This window comes from Microchirus variegatus, assembly GCF_963457635.1.
Source record: "Microchirus variegatus genome assembly, chromosome: 23".
Classification (NCBI taxonomy): Eukaryota; Metazoa; Chordata; class Actinopteri; order Pleuronectiformes; family Soleidae; genus Microchirus; species Microchirus variegatus.
Window position 1 is genome coordinate 13631526 of NC_139824.1, and position 21049 is coordinate 13652574.

The following is a 21049-nucleotide window of genomic DNA, read 5'->3' on the forward strand; positions in this document are numbered from 1 at the left end:
CTGAGCTGCTGCCACCCCCCCCCCTCCCCTCCCGCTCAGAGCTCCTCACCATGATACATTGCTTAATAATAGCTGATGTATGAGGTCAGGGATGTGTTTCATTCACAGAGGTTGGGGCACGTTCGCAGCTTTGTGGTTTAATTTAAAACTCAGGAAAAACGACATTAACAACAAAAAACATCACATTCTTTTGAAAATGCTTTATTTTTTTTATCTACTGCATCACTATAAATATAACAATGGCAAACAAGCTTTTTTTTCCTTCTTTTTTTTTTTTAAATCAAACCTTCTGATAGAAAACAGTCTGCATAGGTTTTACAAAGTCATGGCAAAGGGCACATCTTGGCAATAAGGCACACACTAAAAAGAGAGTTTAAATGGCTATAAATACCTATGTTAAACTAGGCATAAATGTAGCTAAAACACCACTGACACGAAAGCGCAACAGGAGTTTGTCCAAATGCAGCAGGTGTGGCTGAAATGCAGGCAATAATATGAGTTAAAGCACGTGTGTTTTGAGTGGGACGCAGAAGACGCAGCCGTCTGTTAACAGAAAGCGAGTTAAATTATGATTTAATGGCTGAGCCGCGACTGACAGACGTAATTGCGACACCGTCGGCTTAAAGTGCAGACGGGTCGTCGCACTTCAGTCGGTCAGTTTGAGCCTGGGTTGATGATATGTCCTTTCTGTTCCCACTCATGACACCAAATCTGCTTAAAAAGGCACAAACATATCATAACACATAACAACAACAAAAAGAAGAAGAAGCCTTGAATGATTAAAAACTATTGGACACTTTGGCAAAAAAAAAAAATATTTTCTCTACTTTTGTTACTCTGACTTTTTTTTTTTTTTTAAATCCCTAAACAAAGTGTAAATAAAGAAAAAGAAACACATTTTTCTAGAATATATTATACCTTTTCTTCTCACTTCATTCACAACATAGATAATGCATATATTAAATATATCCTGACTTATTGTCATCATACAAAAAAAGAAAGCAGTTAACAGCAGTTTTCTTGAGATTGAGATTAAAACAAATTCAAATTCACGTCTTGGGTCAATAACTTAATCTCTCTCACAACTTCAAAATCCAGACACTCGCTTAAGTCTCACTCAACTGATTTTAAGCAAAATGGCTGCCACGGATCGTGACTTCATGGTTGACAGCTGTTTGTGTCGAGGTATAGATGCAGTCATTTCCAGTTCAATCTTAACACAGAGTGTTTAAAAGTGCCCAAGGATTATTTTACGTGTTCTTTTTGTTGTGCTTTATCTGCATGGAATAAACTGCCAACGCGCCCGGTTCACACATCAACATCAATGCTTAGTATTTCATATCTCTTCATTTGAAAGTGGCAAACCTCTTTGCCTTTCATAAATACGTTTAAGTGCACCACGGTCAAAAGCACAGTTTGGAGGACGAGAAATAAAAAAAACGCAGACAGACGTGTGGAGTGTTAGCGCAGGATCGTTCAGAGGTCGCCTTTTCACATCTGACTGCAGAGAATGAAGACGACAAATCTGACACATAAATATGAACGAGAAGACTCCAGTGCTTGGCACAGGTGGAAGTCTTTGTTATATAAAAGATATGGAACACACCTGTGGATGTAAGGTACTGAAGGAAGGCTCAGACTGTATCGCCAGAAGGTTTTTGGTTAGTATTTGGGCAAATGGAGGAGCGCTTTCAGAGAAAGAGAAAAAGAGAGAGAGAGAGAATACTCCAGTCCAAATAGAAAAAAAAACGTCTGTCATTTCTGTCCATATTTGTTCACCTTTCAAGAGTTAAACATATAAAAAAAAAACGTCAATAAAACAAACATAAATGAGGAAAAAACACACGCAATAAAACAGCTAATATGTGTTCAGTCGAAGTCCCCTGCCAGCGCAGCATTAGAGGATGGGAAACGTCTCTGTGTTTTTCAAGATGTCACTTTTAGTGAGGTTTATATACATAAACCAGTTAAAAAAAAAGAAAAAAAAAAAGTTCCAGTTTTCTTTCTCTGTTATTTGTTCCCAGGGAATCTGTCAAAAACAATATTAATAAGCTGTTTACTCTTCCTCCCGACTATAACTGCTGACACATAAAGACAGGCTACACTACTTATAGGCAAAAAAACAACAACAATACTTTGAACCTTCATTTAAAACAAAAAAAATCATATTTTACTCAACCAAAAAGTACCAACCAGGTGTGTTTGAAGCACATTCAACCAGCATGGACGGAAAGCATCACCTACAGCGTGTAGAATTGGCTAGAATACTAAATAATAACGAGAAAAATACTAAAAAAAAAATAAAACCCCAAAAAACCCCACCCGGTACTTCCAAAGACAGCGGTCCTCACGATGTCCCCGTATGTCAGTAGTTTGTGTTGTACTTTTATTTATTTATCCACTTAACACTTCTTTTACAGGTCTATCGTTCCTGCGTCAGAAAACACAAACCCGAAAAATAAAAAGACTAAAATATGCATCTTCTCTTCATAAATACTTGAATGTACCTTCAATTTTCCCCGTTGCCACGGAAACACAGTGGCGAGGGTCAGAGAAAAAAAAAAAACGTAGAGTCGTCGAGTGTTTGTGTTGCTACTGTGAATTATTGCATATTGTGAGGGACAACGACCACCGTGTGTTGGCACATGCTTCCTCAGACTGTCTTCTATGTGTGTCGTAATATTCAGTAGAGAAGCAGCAGTGTTGCGTCTGGCTACCTCGGGTCCAAGGATATGATGAGACCAGTATATATGGGACAGACGATGTCGCCGTTTCGCCGCCGCCTGTGCTCTGAACGTCCGCTTCGCACGCACCGCACTCGCCGCGGAGCTTCACAAGTTCAAAGAGGTGTTTCCGAGATGTTACCGGTCGTTCAGTCGCAAGACGGGAATCAGTCTGTGGTCACGCGGATCAGATCAGTACGTCTGGTAGACGTCGTGGATGGGCAGCTGGAAGGTGGCGGTGGGGAAGGCCTGAGGCATGGCGTAACCGGCGTAGCCGCCGTACGCCGCGGCCGCCACCGCCGCGTTCTTCTGCAGAGCGGCCAGGGCGGCCGTGTTGGCAGTGTAGTTAGTGATGGGCACGTACCCCGCTCCGTACAGGCCTCCGGCTGTCGGGATGCGCTGTACGTTGTGGGCCATGGCATAAACCGGAGTGATCGGACGACCCTGAGGAACAAGAATGAAAGGATTGTGTCATTTTTTAACTCAAATTGGGATTTAAGCTCTTGCCTTTGCAGCAAGAAGACCCAGGTTTGTGACCTGGTAACATGCAGATTTGATGTGGAGACACACTGCCCAACTTTCACAGTGTTTACTGATTTTGGGGAAAAAAGCAGACATTTAATAACGACTGCGCCGGACATGATTTGTCAAACTGAACTGAACGAATCACACTCACGGCAGAGTCTACGAGAGCGACAGTGCGACGGGTAAACAGCTGTTGCTTGCGCGGGTATCTGCTCTGAGAAATCAAAGAAGAAAAGACGGGGTATGGGTGAAGTCATGGAGGAGTCGACGATGGCACGCTACTTTCTGTCGTCTTCCGATGTCCTGTGTCCCACCTACATACACTTTTTCAGTTGAGTCGGTAATCAGTACACACTACCAAAAATCAAACATGTTTGATTGACTGAGGTCAGGTCTTTTAGCCTCACACACTAACATATTTCTGTGCCAACTGTCCCCAGCTAGTGCTGAATGGTGCTGCCCAACTGAATTGTGGGTAAATTCAGGCAAAGAATCTTGTCGTTTATCCCCCAGCTTAAGGTCAGATTCATCAGTGTGAATGTGCAATGACAATGGAAATATTCTACTTTATTCTATTATATCCTATTCTATATTACTATATTTATTATAATTTTTGTGATAATAGAGCAAAATCAACTTTCTAATAATTTTAATACTAGGGACTCTGGAGGCCCTATGAGTGGTTCGCCTCAGTATAAGTACAGGAGATAAAACACGCGATGTTGACTTCCGCACTCATTGCTACGTCACAATGAGACATTTCTGGAAGTGTTTGTCCGCTTTGTCCCTAAAAAACGCAAGAGTGCAGACGAGAGAGCGAGTGCAGCGGAAGTCTGCGAAGTGTTCCATTCTTGTCTGCACAGTGCAGCACAGAGTTCTACACTAACGTCCAGCCTCAGAGGATTTACATTTTTTACAGTATATGACGGCAATGTGCCGGCTAGAGTCGGCAAACGATGGCGATGATAACTGCTGTTAGCTGCCGTTAGCCTCAGTGACGCTGACATAGTTTCCTGTGTCTCATTTGCATTTAAAGAGACAGGCACTCAAAAGAGAGAGCGTTCTGAACAGGGCTGTTTTGGCAGGGTGATTGAACTGCTGTGGAGCTTCATCCTCAAGGTATTTTGACCAAAGCATGTCACAGACAAGTTCATTAGGACACCAGGGAGCTAGGTCAACCTGAAGAAATGGGGTATAATATGTCTACTTTAAGTTAAATATTATAAGTAGCATATAGAATATGAACAAAAATAATACTTAAAAAAAGAAGATCTAGATTTGGTTGAGATAAGAGTTTCCCTTTAAACGGGAAAACAACACTTTAAACCACACAAATAGAAGAAACTGGTGACCAAACCTTCATGAGCATTAATCATTAAAGCAAACCTGGAAAGGTGGAGGGGTCGAGACTGCAGGGAGGACAGCAGCAGCATTCGTGGTGGCGTGCTCAGCGTGTTGAATGGCCAGAGGGTTGATGAGGTGCTCCACCGCGTGCACCTTCCCCTCCTCCATCAGCTTGGCAGCGGGAGCCGCACTGAACACCGGGTACTGGCCACCCAGAGTCGGCAAGGCCACTGTACGCAAACAGTACATAACGATGAGAGCTTGGATAACAAACTGGGGCAACGACAACAACACGCGTGACGAAAAATACAGCGAGAGGTGGTTAATGTGTTTGTGTTCAAAACACGGGGGGAAATGTTAGCAGGAGATGAGCCGACATGCACCCGTGAAACACCGAGATCTGAGAGTAAAGGTGAAGAAGGATAAAAGAGAGAAAGAGAGATGTTAGAGAATATAATTCAGGCAAGAAGGGGGAAAAAAGAACAAGTTACACAAGTTTAAATTAGGGTGTGATTCGGATTATGTTGGTGTTCAACTGTGGATTAACCTCAGTGTTCCAACACATACACAAACACACACACACACAGAGTAAACACAATGTGGTTATTGTTTCAGATGGACAAAAGTCATTTTAATCTGGTGGTTGATCCTGTGATTCCACACCAGCTCCAGTCTTTCCAGAAGCAGCATCAAGATAACACACTCTAGAAAATGGACATCTGATCAGTTTATAATATATGCCATAAAGGATAAGGATAATAATACTTTATTATGAGTTTTTAGCACAATAAAAACGTGTGCATGTTTTACTATACTCACATATTCCCCATTTACTTTTTGGCAAAACTCAATTTCTTCTCTTTAGTGTCACCCTCCTCCACCAGGAGATGGTATTTCAAAATAAAGCCACCTTGCACCTACTGCTGCTTTATTGCTTTTAGCTAGGGTCTGCACTAAATTGTCATATACTGATGTGTACTTTCATGGTTGCAAAGCAAAAAAAAAAAGAAGGAAAAGTAGTCATCAAAAAGGAGAAAAAACCAGAATCACAGAACACATGCATTTCAAAATAAGATCTCTCGTATAGCACCGTTATTAACGTTTTAGTGATCAGATCAGAATGAATGAGACATTGTAAAACAAACAAAGTCTATATAGTGAGGAGGTTAATTCAGCATTTTCACTCCAATCTTGACTGAAACTGTTGTCTGGCTACTGCTTAACGATTGGATCGACATCCGTCATTCTGAATGTGAATGGAGAAAGAAAATCTTGAATGATTTTTGCATCAATTTATGAAAGAAAATCACGTGCGATCATGCACGTTCACCGCGTTTCAGTCAAAAGTTGGTCGTGAATGCTCACGTTAGAGGAGATTGTGAAAGAATTGACTACGGTTGTGTTCAGACAGAAGTCAGCACTGCATAGAAAACATGATTCATTTTACTGAGAACTCTGTGTCATTTGATTAAAACTGTTTTTTTTTGCCAGAATGCAATTCAGTGCATTCTGACCAACTCTCTGTTCTTAGAATGCAGTGCTGTTTTCCATCTGAACGCATTAATTTTTTCCAACATCGTGGGACAAAGGGAAGAGACAAAGTGTAGTCGTTACTTTATGGTTATGCTAGAAAGGACACGTATGTCGTACTGCAAAGACCAAGGAATCCTTTTTTCCCATAACCATTAAGCAGTTCCGTAAAACACAAAAGGACTAAGAGAGAGAAAAGGAGTAGTAAAGCTGGAAGTTTTAGTAAAAGCTTTTTCAGGTGGGCGAGGATGTGGATGGATATATATTCTATCTCACTGACTTGTGCCTGGTTTGATGCCAACTGGGTTGACGGAGGCAGCAAGTTCCAGACTGGGCATCAGCTCATAGGGCTTTTCGGTCAGCTTGGTCTTGCCCTCATGGTAGCGGCTGTAGATGCCACGACCTGCAGAGTAACCCCCCAGGTATGACCCCCGTGGTCCAGGGGTACGGTTACTTGCAGTGGCACGACCACGACCTCGCACAGTACCTGCTAAAAATACAATTAAAGTCATATAATGACAGGGGTTGTGGTTTAGAACTTGGGGGCAAGTTGTGCTAAAAGTACGATGTGACAAATATAGGAAGGTGATTTTTTTATTGAGAGACATTAAGCTCTAATTTAAGGCAATAGCAAGCTCATTAAGTGAAGTAGGGCTGCAGCTATCAAATGTTTTTTGTAATCGAGTAGACTACCAATTATTTTTCGGTTAATTGAGGACGCAAAACGCCAACTTATTATTATTATTGTTATTATTATTTTTTATCCGAATACTCGATTACAAAAATATTCGATAGCTGCAGCCCCAGTAAGCTACATTAAATCAGCTAATATCAATGTTTACGTTAGCGTGTGCCGGTAGCGTTAGCAACTGGATGCTTCCGGCTCAGATGCTGAATCATTGAGGCCGTGCTGTTGGTTGGTGGTTACGCCGGTTGTCGTTTACGGTGTTGGCTTCTTGTTTAAGCGTGTAACGGTCCCACACTTTGGACATTTTCTGCCTTTTACGGGCAGTTTTACGCTCCGTCTCCGCCATCGCGCCGGCTGAAATCCGGATGTGCGTCGTCTAAAGCGGTCCGTGTGGAACAATGAAAATTAAAAATTAAATTTTTTGTAAAAACAGCCCTAATGCGAAGATGCTGTTAATCTCTCAGCAATATATGTTTGAGTTAAGGGTTTTTTGTTTTTTTTGGGTTTTGATTGTTTATTTTAGTAAACTTTAGGTCCAGGTTGACCTCTTTCTGTTGCACTGTTCTGTCTCATAGCTACACGAGTTGGTGGTGCTGTGAAATAATGTTGTCCAAGGTGTATGTGGATTCACTGCAATCTCTGCAATAACCCAGCATGAAATGGGAGGTGACAGCGCAGCAGAAGAAGAATGGTGTTAGAAAATTTATAGTTTGTCAAAAAAATGGCAAGAAAGCTCATTGTTCATTGAAGGAGCAAGTAGGAACAAGGATGTGAGAGATTACCATTGTTCTGTATCATTGGGGATCCTTTGGAGAGAAAACCAAAACACAATGATTGTTGAAAGTCAAATAGATTGTCCTGCCTCCACCCAAAGACCATATTCAATCAATCAATCAATCAAAGGTAATGGGATTAGCATTCATTGATCCATCACCTTCTGTTCTGTCTTTTTAACAAGTCTTTGATTTTTAAGCCACAAAATCTTATCACACTTTAAATTCTAGTCCTTAAGATTTAATCAATATTATCAACAATTTAAAAAATCATAGCTCATTAGTGATGGTGTCATTGTTCCAACAATAGCTAACATTTTAAAACATAAAAATGTGGCTCAATTGATCATTAATGGCACAAAAGACAACAAAAATAATTCTAACCTTTCACAAAGTAGTCCCTGTTCGGTCCAATCAGGGTGTTGTATGGATATCCGTAGTAAGCCAGTGTGTATGGATCACACTGGTACACGTAGTTCTGCTGAGCCGGCTCTGGAGTGACGGGGACTCCCCCCTTGGAGGCCTTCTGACGCGAGTACTGCTCTTTATCCACCGGCTTGGCGAGCGTCACCTCGATGCAGGATCCCTCCACCTCTGTGCCGTTGAGGTGGTCCATGGCCAGGACGGCGTCGTCTCGGGAGGTAAAGTGGACGAAGGCGTAGTCGCGGATTTTCTTCACGCGCTCAACACACCCAGGGTTCCACTGGCTGAACACCTGCTTGGCAGAGAACATTATGCTTTATGGTATATGATAGAATGACTGATCTATCAACTGAAACTTTTAAAACGCATCTTAAAACCCATTTTTACTTTGGCTTTTGACCCAGTATGAAACTTTGTTTTTTATCTTTTTTATAGTTATTGTATGACCTGTTTATTTGTGTTGTTTTTATATTTTCTACAGTGTTTTATTGTTTGTTCTTAGGTCTATCAGGTCACACATTTGTATGTTTTATTTGTTCCGTCTCCACCTCATCTCCCTCTTGTCCCCCATTTTTACTTTCACCCAACCGACCTAGGCAGATGGCTGCACATCTTTGGTTCCGTCAGAGATTTCTTCTTCCCGTTTAAAGTTTTTTTCTCTCCACTGAAGCCTAGTGCTTGCTCATTGTGTGAATTGTTGTGTTTCTCTGCTATGCATGATGTTGTCTATGTACAGTGTTTTTAAAGTGCTTTATAAATAAAGTTGGATTGGATTGGAACTAAACGCACCTGTCTAATTGCCTCCTCGCTGGTCTCCATCATGAGATTCCTGACATAGAGGATCTTCACCGTCTCCATCACGTCTTCATCCACGTCGATCTCTGGCTCGGCCCAGTCCACGGCGATCTGGTGACCCCACAGCTGAATGCGTCCAGGCATCAGCTTCCTGCGAGCCATGGCGGCCGCGCGATGCGACTCGTACTCGACGAAGGCAAAGCCGCGGTTCTTCATCTTGTCCGCGGCGCTGGCATAAACGATGACGTCTAGCACGCCCTCTGTCACTTTAGAGACCTCCTCCAGGATCTCCTCGCGCTTTTTGGTCTTGGGGATGCCGCCAATGAAAAGGCGGCAGTTGTCCACAGAGGAGCAGACCCCCAGTAGCCGCCCAGGTCGCACCTCATAGTTATTGAGCTCGCGCACAGCGCGCTTGGCCTCGATTTTCTCTGTGTACATCACAAACGCATACCCTCGGTTTTTCCCGTCAAAGTCCATCATCAGCCGCATCTCATAGATGCGTCCGACTGACTCGAACACCGGCACGAGCTCATCTTCGTATACATCCCGTGGGATTTTGCCCACAAAGATTTCGCACCCTCGCTGAGGGGCGGGACCGCTCCAGCCGGGAGGGGGGCCATATTTACGCTGACCGTTTTCCTGGATCATACCGTAGCCGGTGCGCTCGACCAGAGACTTGAGAGCAGCCTCGTAGGGAGCGCCCGAAACGCCCTCTGGGATGTTCATCTGTCCGTGGAGAGGGAGCTGAGAGGGTTTGGAGGACTTGGCGGGTTTTGACGGGGCAGCGTTGTTGCTCATGGATGAGGAGGAAGCAGAATCTTCGGCTGTCATTCTGGCATAACCATCCAATCAGATCTGGGGCCTGAGGAAGACGAGGAGAATTATGATTAATTATGTTGTTTAAAACCACAAAGAAGAGGACAGAAAATACAAGAAGGGACAGAAATGAGAAGAAACAGCGAAATATTTGCGTAACTGCAGGTGATTTTTGTCTTAGATAGTATTTCTTGGGTGCCTGTGCCAAGCAATACTATCAGACCTGAGTGAGGAAGTGTTTGTGCAGCACAGGGTCAAGAAGTCTTTATCCTGTCAAAACTGCTGAACAACCGGATTTTTTCAGCAACAGAATTCACTGCTGAAACTCTGCACGGCGCGCTCCTCAAACCCGTTTGCTGCAGTCTCACTATCCTAGAGCACTTTCTCATCCGTCTTGATTTGAGTGATTGAAATTAAAAAATTCACCGCACCACGAGAGATCTGCTTGAATACAAGCACAGTTTTTGATTGCAAAAGGTTATGATATGGCCGCTCGCCGAGATTAAGTGATTATGGATTTCTCAGACGGAGTCACATGCGAGGTGACTTATAAAACACCAACACACACACACACACAGTGAACAGTGGAACTAAAGCATATATAAATCCCCAGGGTGCTTTTCCTTATCAGCAGTTTTACAACCTTGTTTTGCTGAGTTCCTCAGATCCCTTTGCTCTGACCTCTGAACTCTATCAGGGAGAATGAAGCCCAGAAACCTCTCATCCAGCTCAGGGTTCAACGAGTGTGGTCACATGCTCTTTATGTGTGTGTGTGTGTGTGTGTGTGTGTGCTAATTTAACAGCTACCAAGCAAACTCATATATGTCACGTCCAGTTAAACTACAGTAAAACAATATAAGTCCACGCTGTGAGAAATGCTGTGCACATTAATTAACCTTACACAAGCACCTGTTACACACTCACCCCACGATGTTGGACTTTAAACCTCCTTATCAATATGCAGGTTATACAGTGTGTAGGTGGAGCTTTTTCCTCTGTGTGTGTGTGTGAGTGTGTTTGCCACATCATTAAGTTCTGCCGTTCTATAAGTGGAACAGAGGACAAGCAGAAATCGGCTTTCCAAGCATAAACCTCTTATTCTGTTATTTTCCAGCACCGTCCAGTATGCAGCACAGAAAAATCCCCCAAATCTCTCACACAAAGTGCACAACAATGAATCGACAAATCACAGGAGGCAAATTTCTTCTGACACAAATCGGGTCAAATTGCCTCGAATCTCGAATCACAACATTGCTTAAACTTGGATGGAGGTAGGTGAGGCAGTCAACAAAGGTAAAATGCGACAAAGCCACGCAACCATGGTAACGCACACACTCATTTGACCTGACCTAATATCCCACTCTCCCACACACACACACACACACCTGTTTGCTTGTTGTTCGCACAAGGTTGGAGGGCTTAAAATGTCCTGCAGACTGAAAGAGCAGATGCTTTTAACATCATAGAAAAAGTATTTCTTGTTATTATAGAAGATAATATTGTCAAAACACGGGGAATCAAGGGAAAGCAGAACAAGTTGGGGAAACAGGGTGATGTTTTTCCTTCTATTTTTAGCCTCTTTAAGGTCAAGATGACACTAAGTTACATACAAATACAGTTGCTTACTACATGAAATCGGCTTTCCTGACTTGTTTGAGCGTTGCTTATTTCTCTCTGCGTCCACAGCTCCTCTGCCGTGTGAAGTGCTAACATGACTCCATCCCTTATCAGACTTATCTTGTCAGACTAATGACAAAGGGAGGACAATATTCTCTTTGGGAGTTCTGTTTGGTCATAAAAAAAAGAAGCCATGTGACACCGAGGTCAACAATTTGCAAAAGCCACAGTCACAAAATCCCTTTTCTGGTGCGATTTTGTCAAACACATGACAGTGTGTGTGTGTGTGTGTGGGGTAATCTACTTCCTGCCTTTGACCACTTAGTGATATTCCTGACTTCCTCAGTGCTGACCGCTCGACTGCTGAGGTTTTTCCTTTCTTGAGAGAAACTCAGGAAATCGGTGTGCACTGTGTCAGAAGTGAAGCTGATGATCTGTGAGAATCTCTCTTCCTTTGCCAGAAATAATAAATACAGAGTGTGTGCGTGGGATATCGGCGCGAGTGTATGTGAAAAAAGGCGAGATAACAAGGGGGCAACTAAGTGGAGAGTTAAAGCAGCATGACAGAGGAAATAAAGAAAATGATAACAGGAGAAAAAAAAACAGCAGCTCTGACCTTATTTTGTGTGTGTTTGAAATCTGAGGCAGACAAACGTAAATGATTAACCGTGGCCAAGTCAAATTCCAGCCTTTACTCACAGAGAGCATAAACGACGTCTCAATGAGACTTAGGAATAAGTGTGAGTCTTCTGTGTGAGTTCAGCTGCTCAAAGGTTTTTGACTCAACGAAGTCAAAGAGCAAGGATCTGACGGAGTCCCGGTAATCGCAGTGGAGATTACCCATTACACTGTGTTTATGATTGATAGAAACACCTGATTTTATACGTAGGAGCAGCATGTTATTGGGGACGAATGAATTGCTTTATGAGCCTATAAACACAAGACATATGCTGGAAAATTCCATCTTTTGTGCACATGATCAAATGAGCCATGAATTTGAATCTTTACCTCCCCACGCTCCTCCCTAAAAAAGTAAGTGTCGCGTGGAGGCTGCCATCTTAGCCACACACACGTGAACACGTGCAGGTGACTTTAATCAAATACAATAAACACCCAACCTGGCAACCCTGATGCACTAAAATACATAATGCAATTCACTTTTCACGAGCAAAAACACATTAAAAAATACGACACTAATATTTTACACGCTACACTACTACTGCTTGAAATCTCGAAAGCAATCGTTTCATTTGAAGAGTGAAGAATCCACGAGAAAGAGAGAGAAGTGAGAGTGAAAGCAGAGGAACGGCTGTGGGAAAGAGAAGGGGAAGCAAAGATCAGAGTCAGTTGTTGAGGGATAGCTACCACTGTTGTTTCACACAGCTCCGCTGCTCGGCCGCCTGGCTCTGGGAGTGTTTAAAAGTCCACCTCCATCAGAGACAGGTACAGCAGGGCACTGAGCACAGAGGCCAGCCTCCTCTACACACACACACACACACACACAGAGAGATGAGGGTGGAGCTAAAACAGGTACTTTGTGTGAGTGTGAATAGGATTCAAGCCCTGGTTTCTATCTAGATTTAAATTCTCCATTTATTTACCAGAAGTGATTAAATACACAAACGTACAATAAAAGCGATTCATTGCATATTACTCAGTGTACTTTTAAAAATCTTATGGCAATTCCATATTACTTTTACATCTGTTTTTATCTCACAGCTGCACTTTAGTCTTTCCTGAGTTTGCTTGAAAAGGTTTCTGTTAAAGATTACATGAGTTTTTTTGTTTTTTTTGTTCTGATAACTTTGATTTATGTGACATTATATACAGTTATCATAAGAGAACATGGCAGTTGCAGGATCATTAACATACATCTTTTACTTTTAACACATTTTTTTGCTGTTATTATTTTATATTTTCCTTCATAAGCTAATAACGGACGAATTTTGGACTCTTTCACTAATAAGATCTGAATGGGGCGAAAGAGGGCTGATGGGAAATGTAGTTTAAAATTATTTTGTTTTTAAAAATGAAGCGGTTCGTTTCAGCTGAGAGCGGCAAAAACCTTCAAAGTTGGGCTTTAAACACTTCCTCGTTTTTTTGTGGGTTTTTTGTGCTGACATTTAAAAAAATTCTGACTGTTGTTTTACCACAAGTGACTTATGTCACGTCAGCACAAGACTACAACTGAGTGTAAGGCTGAGTGTGTTATTTGTACATAACAATGGTGAACATGTCCCTGCCACAGCCTGACTTAAGCAAACACCACACACCTTCCTGGGCAGTCAAGAGAGCAGATAGAGAGACAAAAAAAACAGCCTGATGAGAGTTTCTGTCTGAAATGTCCTCTCAGTCGAGAAGAGAGTGAGCGAGGGAAGGCGAGAGCAGATCGAGTGGGGGGGGGGGGTGGTAAAGGGACAGAGAGATGAAAGCCCCAGTGTGTGGTCAACACTGTCTGCGCTGAAACCAGCGCTGCTCCTTTCAACAACTGAGTAAACAGGGAGGAAGAAGAAGAAGATGAAGGTATATTCAGCATAAAGACCAAAGAGAATGATGGATGGACAGAAACGATTAAGATTAAGGCATAAATGACAGATAAAGGGCTCAGTGGTGCCTTTAGACGGGTGTTTGCATAATGAAACAGCCGTCATAAAAGTGTTGAATCACCGGTGGGAGTGACGTCAGCTCAAGTGGACTGAACACAAATAACAGCAGAAAGGTGTGTCCGCGTGTGTGTGTGTGTGTGGCATTATGAATGTTGAAGTGTGGGCACAGTGCGTGTACAATAGCAAGGAAGGTGTTGTTTTTTTTGGTTGGGAGCAGAGTCAACGGGTCACTTTAAAGTTTAACTCTTGGTTCGTAGGGTCAGACTCGTCAGAGGGTGTCACTGTCCAGGTGACCGCACATCAGGTCAGCGGTTAACTGTTAAACCCTGCAGTGAGGTGGTGGTGGTGGTGGTGTATAGAACATTTATTGCCTCGTGCTTTGTAATGATTGTACGTGTTTCACTAAATCATTCGTCAGGCGAGTTAAGTCGCTTTGTCTTAATTTGCAGATTTTGAGAGAAAAGTCAACATTCAACAATCCGGTAATATACACTATTGTTCAAAAGTTTGGGGTCACTTAGAAATGTTTTTGAAGGAAAAGCACTTTTTTCCAATGAATATAACATTAAATGAATCAGAAATACACACTATACATTGTTAATGTGGTAAAAATGTCTGGTTTTTAATATGTACATAGGTGTATAGAGGCCCATTTCCAGTATTCTAATGGTACATTGTGTTTGCTAATGCTAATGCTAATGGTTTGCTAATAAGCTGAATACAGTTTTGCTGGTTCTTTTGACGAAAGGGCAAAATTTTATTTTGAATAAAAATCTAATCTTGTCAACGTCTTGACTATATTTTCTATTAATTTTGCAACTCTTTTGATAAATAAAAGTGTGAATTTTAATGGAAAACACAAACAAATTGTATAGGTGACCCCAAACTTAACTTTTAGTAATTTCTTCTGAGGACTTTAATTTCTTAGCAAAACTGGGGTAACAACATATTTTCCTGTAATTGAGTTGTAATCCCATTAAATGACCTGGTCCATGAAGGACACAGAGAAGAAACATGGCTCATCACTAGAGGAAGACATGATGTTAATAATTGAAATTTAAATTGTGGTATATGTTTGATTTTTGCTGGTACCCCGGATTGAATCACACACTGACCGACAGTGTTTATTTTATGTCGATACGCTGACCCTGACGCCGTGTGTACACTGAAACGCACAATCATAAGTAAGCACATTTGAGAGTTCTTAGATTTAGTGGACTATCTCTGATAAGCTAAGTGTCTAACTCCCTCACACACACACACACATGGAATCTGCGTCATTGACAGAAACTGTGAACAAGCAGGAATAAAGTCAGCAGTAAAGCAGCGGTGACAGACGACCATCATCCATAAAAGTTCAATGAGTAGCATGTCACAAGACCTTGGGTCTACTGTTTTCTCTCTCTCTCTGCAGAGTGATACAACCTGTACAATAACACCAACCACAGTGTGTTTTTCCACTCGCACTAAGCACAAAAAACTGAAATAAAAAGCTTCCTGATTGTTTGCGGTAGCTGTTCAACCGTCTTAATCACCAAAATATTATTGAACGCAGCAGCGAAAACTCAGATTACGACCTCCACACAAAAGCACACGGCAGAATCAGCTGCAGTCGGTGGCCGGCCGACGGACTTGTGGGGGAAAAACAAAAGGAGTCGATTAAAGGGAAGTGAGAACTGCGGCTGACCCCCCCCCCCCCCTGCAGACACATGATGTCCTCAAAACCGTGGTTCACACAGATCGACTGTCAGGACAGACAATCCGAGAAAGACGCACTTAAGGTGTCCGTTTTCTGTTTTTAAACGTAATTATCACAGACTACAGTGGATTGGCGCTGATTCTAATCATTTAACTCGTCCAAAACATGTCAAAAAAGTATGTTTTCTGTCTAGATGTGAGCCCCTATTCATGTTATCCCTGCTTTTCTTGTCTTGTTTTCGCTGACTTCCATCCTTGTACCTGTCACCCTCATTCCTCTGGTTCACTCAAGCTCCAAGAGGAGCAGTGAGGAGGGGGCAGTGTGTGTGTGTGTGTGTGTGTGTGTGTGTTAAAAGGACCACATAGAGAGGACCGAATGTTCCCTCTCCAGTCTCCTCATGCAGGCCTCCCTCCCTCCTTCCCTCCCTCCTTCCCTCAGTATCAGAAAGTCCTTCAAAGTGAAACAGGCCTGAAGAATTCCAGGTCAGAGGGAGTGCGTAAGTGACTACCTCAGCCCACCCCAACTTCACCACACAGGGATGATTCCAATCCATTTACCCCCACCTCCACCCTCCGCCCACCCCCACTCAAAAGCCCACAGTGTTACTCAAAACCGCGTCATCTTATACAATAGATCAAAAAAAGCGTGAACGTTTCGCAGTCGTCAAGGTCGTCGGGGAGTTTCAGTTAACTTTCACCCTCTCGTTCGAGAGGTTTCTGTCCTCAACTGAACCTCGACACTCTCTGAAATTTAGTTTTTTATTCTCCTTCTGTGGTTTAAAACTATGGAAAAGGTAAAAAAAAAAAAAAGTAGAAACATACAGGGATAAAGGGTACATAGTAGTAGTACATGTATTTCAAGTTTTTATAACCTCATTATAACTATTAATAGGATTAGCACTAATTATTAAGGAAATGGGACAAACATGGTATATACATAAAGGAGAATGGGTGGGATTTGTTTTTGTCTTATCTTTGCTTGTTGTTTTGTTATTTCCTGTTGACGCCAAGTTCAAATTAACTTTCACATCAAATCAAATCAAGGTGTTTGTGCCTCTGTTTTAAAACCACAAAAACAAATCTACCTATATACAGGTATAAATAAAGAGATTTTACTTAACATTTTTAAGACAAATAAGCAGTTTACAGGCACTTTGAGTTCAGGCAATAGTACATGAAGTCTATTATGTTCCCCATTAACATTAGCATTAGCTTAAAGGGGTTTGCTACCAAAGGATGTATGGCTAACGTTGATAGTGTCCCACACTCATGATATAGGCTTTTTGTATGTGTGTGTGTGTGTGTGTGTGTGTGAGAGTGAGAGAGCAAAGTCTACTAAATAATAAAAACGCTAACCTTCTACAAAAAGAGCTAACAAGCTAAAGAGCTAGCTAAGGGTCTCCACCCTGTGGACAAACACACTGCTGAGTGTCATGGCCGCCACTGTGACACAGTTACAGAAGATTATGACAACAGTATAATATAATTCACATTTTACTTTTCGAACATGTCAACTAGAACAATGACAAAAACCACAGAAAATAAACGTTTTATAGGCTCAAACGCAAATGAATGAAACCTAGCGCCACTAGCTTTTCTGTTGCTAGTGGACACACACACACACACACGCACACACACACACACACGTACACACGTACATATCTACAAAACAAACAGCTCAACTGAACCGGGGTAAAAGTCCATATATTGTATGACCAAGAACCCGGAAGTCTATAGGTAATAATACCAGCCTCTCCTGTTAGTCACTGAAGCATTTTTATCCCCCACCCTGAACACACACACACACACACGCACACACACACGCACACACACACGCACACACACACACACACACAGAAATACAGCACCATGCCACTCCACTGGTTCCACTGGTTTCACTCTAAGAACATCTATTCCGAGCACTGATTGTTTCAAGTGAATTCACTCTCTTGTTTCCATCATCATCATCATCATCATCCTCATTTTCTACTGTTGAAACTGAGAGCAGTGTGGTCAAAAAAATTACAGAACTCGTCTGAGATAATCATCACAGAAAGGAGAATCGACCTCGGTCACAAGACTTTAGAACAAAAAAAGCACCCCCCCCCCAAACATTTAAAGGCGAGAGATCACCAGAATACATGAAGGTTATCAATAATCTGAGCGACAGAATCATCATTTAAAGGAAGAAGAACAACACAGAGAGACTTGTAGAAAGACAGATGATGACACTGTACCTGTTTTCCAAATTGCAGAGTGCAGATATCGAGCTGTTTTTTGGATTTTGGGAGTCACGTCTGTATATTCACACCTTTCTAAAGTAACTGTGAGGCTGCAGAGCCTCCTCCTCGTCGACCTGCTGTGTCTGGGTGTTTGAGTATGGAGGTAAGCAAAGTTGCTGTAGTGTTTACTTATTCTTAAGAGAGAGAGAGAGAGAGGTGGGGCCACTCAGTACAGGTAAACCCCCCCCACCTTCTTCTTTTTTCCTTCAATCTCCCTCTCACTCAGTCATTCTTCCTCTCAGCTGATAAAGAATAAGACAAAAGGGGGTTGGGATAGAAGGACAGAGGGTGTGACTTACGGTGATGATTGGCAACAATCAAGGAAAAGTCATGAGGAGCTGGTTTCTTATTGTGAAAGGGAAAATCTCAAGTGGGAAAGTTGAGTAAAAAAAAAAATGCTTCAAATGCTTCAAATTGTTTTTTAAAACAGAAACTATTCCTCTCAAGTTTCACAGTCGAGGTACAGAGAGGGTTATTTTTAACCTGTTGCACGTCAGGTTATCGGCGGCAGCCGCAAATATTTGATCTGCGCGTCGCCGTCTTCGTTTGTGAAATGAGGCTTGGCCTTTTTTTTCGTTTCTGTCATGTCACGAAAAACTGTGATTTGTTCGCGTGATAAGGCGACATGATTAATATCTCCAGCATATTTAACATTTAGCCTGTTTCTCCATCTTGATTTAACTTTGATTACCTGTTGGTTACCGTTCAAAAGTTTAGGCTCACTTAGAAATGTCCTTATTTTGGAAGGAAAATCACTTTTTTTTCCAATGAATACAACATTAAATTAATCAGAAATACACTCTATACATGTGGTAAATGACTATTCTAGCTGCAAACGTCTGGTTTTTAATGGAATATGTACATACTGTAGGTGTATAGAAGCCCATTTCCAGTGTTCTAATGGTACATTGTGTTTGCTAATCGCGTTAGAAGGCTATTGGATGATTAGAAAACCCTTGAAAACCCTTGTGCAATGATGTTAGCACAGCTGAAAACACTTTTGCTGGTTCTTTTGAATAAAAGTCATTATTTCGAATCTTGTCAATGTCTTGAATGTATTTTCTATTCATGTGGCAACTCTTTAGATGAATAAAAGTCTGACTTTTATTGGAAAACACACACAAATTGTATGGGTGACCCCAAACTTTTGAACGGTAGTGTACATATTAGTCCTTTAAAAGGTAATAACATAACTTTATATTTGTGTAATACTTTCATTACTCATCATATTACCATTTTACTCTTGCAGATACATTGGAAATGTGACGTTTCATCATGACAAACAGAAAACCAGATTTGAACTCGTTTTCATACATTTGAATCCCTTGCACTACTTGTTATTGGATATAGTACAGCATATATTACTGGGTAAAGTCATTATGATTCATCCTTTTACGAAACGTGGCTTTATGAACTGAATAAATGGCGACACACAACGACAACTACTTTAAAACAAATATGAGAATATAATCTCTTGTAGGTCAATATAGACTCAAATTACAAAGTCTGGCATCAACCTACACTCTTAGAAATAAAAGTGCTAAGTAGAACCATATAAGGTTCTTCGTTCCACCAAGAACCCTTTTAAAACCCTTTATTCAGGAAAGGGGTTCTCTCTCAAAATGGGAGGGTTTTTCAGAAGTAAATGGTTCCAGGTAGAACCTCAGGCCTTGTAGAAGGAGGACCCTTTTGGAACCCTTATTTCTAAGAGCGTGGCTACTTTTAGCCATGACTGCTCCAACAAATGCGAGTAAATTTAATTGCAGGTTTCACGAAAACCATGACGTCAAAAGGCATCAAAACACAAATTATACATACCACTGTGGTCATGTATGTCCCAGTCACAGGAGACCACAGTGACAACTGTGTTGGAAGTGTACGTAACCTTCAACAAAGAGAACAGGGTCTACGCTCTTATCAGTCGGGGTGCCGTTCTACTCAAGCCTAAGGGTGTGTGTGTGTGTGTGTGTGTGTGTGTGTGTGTGTGTGTGTGTGTGTGTGTGTGTGCAAATACCATTGCACAAGTGACATATTAACCAATGACTCTGTTAATGAAGGACATGCAATCACTGATTCTCACTTTTTGGCAGCACACACACACACACACACACACACACACACACACACACACACACACACACACACACACACACACACACACAGTAGATAGCAGGTTCAAAGTTTACAGACGGAGTAATCTATTCTCCCCGCAGGGTGTAAAAAAGGTTGGAGTGAAGGCCGTATTGCGGGCTATAAACCTATTTTAAAAGAGTGATTCAAACACAGAGATGGCACTCAAACAAAGTCACCCGCTCACAAATCAAAACACCCACAAGGTCCCATCCATCGTCAGCCGTTTCCATAAAACAATAATAAATCCCGATATAAAGATTAAAACGCGCTATCTGTTCTGTTTGCTTCGTCGAGGATCCTAAGGAAAGTTAATAGCTGTTGTTTGTGCGTCCCGTTCCTGTGTAGTATTTGTGTTAAGAAGCGTGGTTTTTAAACTGTAGAAGTGATCAATGAATAAAAAAAAAAGTAGTGACAGTTAAATTCAAACACAACAAAGAGGATTATAATATGAAGAGTAAAAAAAAAACGATGCCAAAGAAGCGTGTCCAGTAAAAACATGTGCACACTTTGACACAGAAAGCACAAAGTCACGCACTGAAGACAAAGACATGAGGGAACTGGCCCATCAGGTCTGCTGTGTGTGTGACGCCATCTTCAACTGTAAGACACACACAAACAGCCCGACACTGTTCACATGAGAGATCAGCGTGTGTGTGTGTGTGCTGAGTTTGTGCTGCCACACACACACAATATGAGAATAAGCTGCCCCTAAATGAACAGCATTGCTAATTATCAAAATAATTTTTTACTTTTCTGTTATGGTTAATACACCAGTATGTAGAAACAAAGTGATATTTTTAACGCTAAAATATAATTAGGGTCCTCGCACCCTTGTAATTGTAAGAATTATTATTATTATTATTTTCCTCCTGCCGCTTTGATCTTGAATTTGACCCCCTAAACGTGCGTGAAAACGGACGAAAATTGCCACAAAAAATGTTATGTACAATAATGGACTTGCGAAAAACAAATGCAAAATGGTTCGGTAGCGCCCCCCACAGGTTGCGTGCCTATGAAGCTGGACAAAATTTAGTTGCGCCGAACTCCGCGAAGACATCTTGGATTTAGCATATATATCCTGTCGTTTTGCAATTCT

At 41.7% G+C, this 21049-nt stretch overlaps 1 protein-coding gene across 1 annotated transcript; it reads right to left on the minus strand.

Moving 5' to 3' along the window:
• Positions 1-2915: 2915 nt before the first annotated feature.
• Positions 2916-9632, minus strand: rbm47 (RNA binding motif protein 47; the record flags this gene model as incomplete). Its single annotated transcript, XM_083909689.1, has 5 exons — positions 2916-3167; positions 4635-4822; positions 6403-6612; positions 7968-8298; positions 8796-9632. The coding sequence occupies 5 exons, from the start codon at positions 9630-9632 to the stop codon at positions 2916-2918; spliced, it is 1818 nt and encodes a 605-aa protein (XP_083765815.1).
• Between the last annotated feature and the right edge of the window lie 11417 nt (positions 9633-21049).